Source organism: Pteropus vampyrus, unplaced genomic scaffold (genome assembly GCF_000151845.1).
Source record: "Pteropus vampyrus isolate Shadow unplaced genomic scaffold, Pvam_2.0 Scaffold84, whole genome shotgun sequence".
NCBI classification, from domain to species: Eukaryota; Metazoa; Chordata; class Mammalia; order Chiroptera; family Pteropodidae; genus Pteropus; species Pteropus vampyrus.
The window spans coordinates 4,229,149-4,234,122 of NW_011888865.1; the positions used below are offsets into that span (position 1 = coordinate 4,229,149).

A 4,974-nucleotide genomic window follows, 5' to 3' on the forward strand; every position below is an offset into this window, starting at 1 on the left:
ATTCGGTAAATGAATGAATAAATGAATGAATGTATACAAGCAACCTGACCCAATTTTTTATACCATCTCACCCAGAAACCAGCAGCAACAAGCTCTGAGACTTACTCCCTAGAAAGAATTTATAAAAAACAATTTAAGTCCATGACTTTACCTTTAGTTCAACAGGGTTCTGGGGAAAAGTTTTATCTGACATCAGTATTGTATGCTGCTTGATCCAAGGAATGAGGGAGTCCACTCGGCTTTGGTATTCTTGCCACTTGGAGTCTACTTCCTATTGCCAAAAGGGAAATATCACACACTTTCTGATTAGTGGTATGTAAAACGACCACAGGAGAAAGTAGCTCAAGCCATCCTAAACCACATAAAATCCTTCCCCTCTAATTGCCTACCCAGCTGCTCAGTTTAATGCTCAGAGTCCCATTTTCAAAGCTCCTCCCTCAAGGGCTCTCAAGATGGGATTCAATTTCCTGATAACTAGATTAGTGTAGGCTGGATGCTACAAAATTAACAATATTTAGACTCATTCCCAGGGACCACAGACAATGACCATATATAAAGACCACGGTGTGGGTTCGGGCTGCTCTGTATAAAACCGCTCTGGAACACAGTTCATATAGATAGATAGATAGATAGATAGATAGATAGATAGATAGATAGATAGATAGACAGACAGACAGATAGATAGATAGATAGACAGACAGACAGACAGACAGACAGATGGTTATACATGTATATATATGTATGCCAAAGAGTGCTTAATCCAATTTAAATTTGTATTCTATATATTTATTAAACTAATACCTAATGGTTTAATAAAAATCCCTTTCTGAAATTAAATTATAGCCCAACATAGATTAAAAATAATTTAAATGCCTTTAATCTTTCTTTCAATCTCTAGCCTTTATATAATTTATGTACATGAGGTTAACCAAAATTTTACATCTAAAATGAAGTCTTCTATTTAAATAGTGCCTTTTTTACAGTTAATGAACTTTAAGGTGTTGCTTCATTCTTTTCCCAATAAGATAACATAAAACTTCTTTAAAAAAATAATGCATTTTAGGTGCCTGCCCAGAGCAAATACACAAAGCGAAAAGTGCTGTACAAAATGTCAACAATAGGTGGTGCACATCTGCTCGTCTTAAATCAGCCTTGCTATTTAAAGAAACTGAACATCTAAAATCTCTCTAAATCATGAACAATATAACAAATGAAAATTCTTAAGAAATAACCAAAGAAACCAATAATCCCAGTTTAATTTCCTGTAAAAGAGCCTCTACTGTTTCGGGGTTTGGTTCCAGAATGGAGCAAAAAAAAACAAAAACAAAAACAAAAACTATCAGTTTTCAGCACTATTCTATGAAAACTAATAAAAGGATGCTTGTCAGAGGTCAGTTAAATGTAATTAAAGAGGACTGAGCCTGTGGTGCATAGCAAGACCCAGGTGAGTATGACAAGATTATCACATCAAAGGGGGATGATATTGAAGAAAGATGGGAAAGGAATACAACCAAATCTGGGCTGACATTTTTTAATTCTACAGTTCACCTTTAACTAGAGCCCTGAATATTACAAAGGACCTCCGCTTTCTAAATAATGCTTCCCTCTTTAACACAAAACTACTTTTTCAAGAAAAAGGAAATAGAGAAGTGGTTTCAAACATGGCAGCAATATGAATTACATGAGTAGCTACTTTCCCTTCAAAATTTGATTATGGGACTCCACACCATAATTCCTAAAACGAAATTTCTGAAGATGCAACCATGGGCCATGATGAATCAGGGATTCTTTCAATATATCATATTCATCCATGAATTCATTAATAGGGGCTTTTAAAAAAACTCTCCATCTAATAAGCTGCCTCATTCATTTACAATCAAATATGCTTTCCATATTTATCAAAATATATTTTTTAAATTATGAATTAGTCAACTACATACTAAAAATTGTAATAATAATTCAACCCAGAAGAAAAAATAATACTGGAACCTTAGGGTCACAGGAAATTTTTAAAATTAAATTTTTAATTTATATACATTTTTACTGCTTAGAAATATGTTTAGTCTAGCAATGAAAACATTATTAATTCAAATATAAAAATAAAATTTTGCAGGTTAATCAGAATAAAAATACAAGTTCAAGTAGAAAAAAATATATGTATAATTTCCCAAAGGCTAACTAAAGCTCATTTGTGTATTTATAATACATGAGCATGGTATCAAAAAACTATGATATTTAGATTCTGGTAGATATGTTTAAAATGACATTAATTTTAAAATGTCATCTCTGCAATATATTATAACTTACAGCCTTTGCAACTATTAACCTTATGATGAAACTATTTCGATGCCAACTTCTGGTAAAAAGGTACGAAAATCAGATTTCTAAGTGCATATGTTGTTAGAACTGTTTGTAGAGCTCCCTTGTTTGCCAACATGATCACCTCCTGCATGCTGTGGGAATGAATACCCATTCTAATATGGATCTAGGCAAATTTTTTAATTAAGTTTATTGGGGTAACATTTGTTAATATAATTATATAATTTTCAGGTGTACATTATAATTTGACATCTATATATGGTATTGTATGATTACCACCCAGAGTCCAGTTTCCTTCAGCTACCATATATTTGATCCCCTTGACCCGCTTCACTCTATCCCAATCTCCCTAAATTTGACCCTCTTTATCCTGTCTACTTCTTCCTTCCACTCCCATCCCCTACCCTCTGGTAACCACTAGTCCATTGTCCATGTCCCTGAGTCTCTGTTTGTCCTGTTCATTTGTTGCTTTTATGTTTATATCTCACATATAAGTGATATCATGTGATTTTCAACTTTTTCAGTCTGGCTTATTTCTCTTAGCATGATTATCTTGGGGTCTATGCAAATTTAAAAGTAGGGAGGACAGCTTAGTTCATAAATAACTTATATACTATTTCTAGGCCAAATTTTAATTATTTGGCATTACAGATACACAAGGTGGTCTCTGACTAGTTTCTTCTTTGATAGTGATAATTGAGTATTTAAGTGACCTTGTAATTTATAAACCCATTACTAATTCACCTTTAAAACTTCATGTAATGACTTGGGAATATTTTAATTTGATCATTGGCCACATGTCAAATTTTCTGAGGAATAGTACATACCCTCTGTTACATTTTGCTATTTCATCAAACAGAAGTTTCCACCGAGGACGTCCAATGAAAAGTCTTGAATTCAGTGCTTGATATTTTTCTCCAATTATATTCTGCAAAAAAAGAAAGCACTACATTTTATATGACACAGAGTTGGCAAATAGCCCACTTGTCTAACATAATTTCTGCTGGTGGTGTGGCTTCCTACCAAATTGCTGTGATATAAAGTATAAATATCGAATGTCAATCTAAGTACAGTCATTTAGAATATAATTTCCTTCCTTTTTTCCTTTAAAATCCATTATGTTTTTGAATCTCGTTATTATAAACAGCCGATTTTCCTAGATTTTAGTTGGTTGATTCATTTTTAAACAACTGCAATGTTTTAAAATGCAGTCTAATTGCCTACTCTCAAAAAGAGGCCAAAGCATATAAACTTTCTTGAAGTGTTTTTACGCTACAAACACAGTTGTCATATTTGGCACATTACGTGTGTAAAATACTACAAGTTGTCATTATAAATTTAGGGAAGTGATCTTAGACAAGACAGCCTAAGACAGAAGAGTTCCAAATCTTGTTACCTATCAACAAATAACTTCCAATGAACTGGCGTTTGCAATTAATAGAATATGAGATCAAAACCAGTGGTGAAAAGTAAGAGTGAAGTGAGAAGGGAGGAGAAAGCGTCTGAGTCCCAGACAAACTGAGAACCAAGTATAGTTTATGCTCTGTACCTTAATTACAGCAATACCATGAGGAATAATGATACTGACTTGCTTCATGAGAGTAGTAAAATAAAATATTTTTTACGTATCAAGTAGGGTAGAACTCTAACTAGAAAAAATAGGGTTAGATTAGTTTTGATATAACTGACAAGCATTCATATTTTGTATGCAAAGTATTATAGAAAATGTATGCTAGAAAATACTAAAAACGTGCAAGCATTCATGCCCAGGTTTATACACCTATGCAGCTCTTCAATGTTGTCTGTAAACATGTTTCTTCATCTATAATATGGGGATACCAATATCATCTACCTCTTGAATCTGTTGGAATCACATGAGATAATGTATATGATTGCTTACAGCACAGTGTCTAGCACAGAAAGTAAATGACATACGATGGCTATTACTTTTTTTTTTTTTAGTCTCCCTCGAAGGAAAATAAGCTTAATCGTGTATGACCTTATTGTCTCTCTTCACATAAAATCTCCCCTCAATGAACACAGTCACAAGACAGTTCATTTATGGTCAGATTTCTAAAGGTATAGAACTCAAGATGACAGTGAAGAGGAGAGAGAAACTCAAAAGACTTGCTCCAGCTACCTGTGAAGAAGACAAATGAAAAGCATAATACGCCCGATGTCAAGGACAAGCCAGGAGCTATCTGGATACATTCCAAGAAGACTTCCTCGGAGAAACTTCTCTTCAAATCACCTGCAGAAATTTTCTTCCAGCACAGCCCCTACAGTAAACCTTCTATTATTAAGAGGTCATTTAATTTACAATAACATCCAGCCACATACCTGTATCCCATCTGTCTGACTGAGGTACAGCTGGATGTTGACATAGTCGGGTCTGTTCTCGTGCCAAAACTAAAAGGACATAAAAGTAAATAGACATTAATATTCTTTCTGTATACTCAGACTTTCTTCTAGTCTAACATATGTGATTCTAAAATTTGGTAAGTTGTATCTTGTTTAACCACAGTGAACATCTACAAGTAAATATATATACACACATATATGTGTGTGTGTGTGTGTATACACATCTACCTAAATACATATATATGTGCCATATACATGCCAGGTTCTAATGTTAATAACCTGCAGTCTACTACT

At 33.7% G+C, this 4,974-nt stretch overlaps 1 protein-coding gene across 6 annotated transcripts in view; it reads right to left on the reverse strand.

The window, feature by feature from the left end:
• The window catches only part of NOX4 (NADPH oxidase 4), a 140,423-nt gene that overhangs the window by 15,426 nt on the left and 120,023 nt on the right, over positions 1-4,974 (reverse strand). For all 6 annotated transcript variants that reach the window (XM_023532490.1, XM_011363283.2, XM_023532488.1 and 3 more), the window contains 2 exons: positions 4,660-4,728; positions 3,147-3,247 (listed from right to left, as the gene is read on the reverse strand). In XM_023532490.1, the coding sequence (XP_023388258.1) occupies positions 3,147-3,247; positions 4,660-4,728 (170 nt within the window). The remainder of the gene's footprint in view (positions 1-3,146; positions 3,248-4,659; positions 4,729-4,974) is intronic.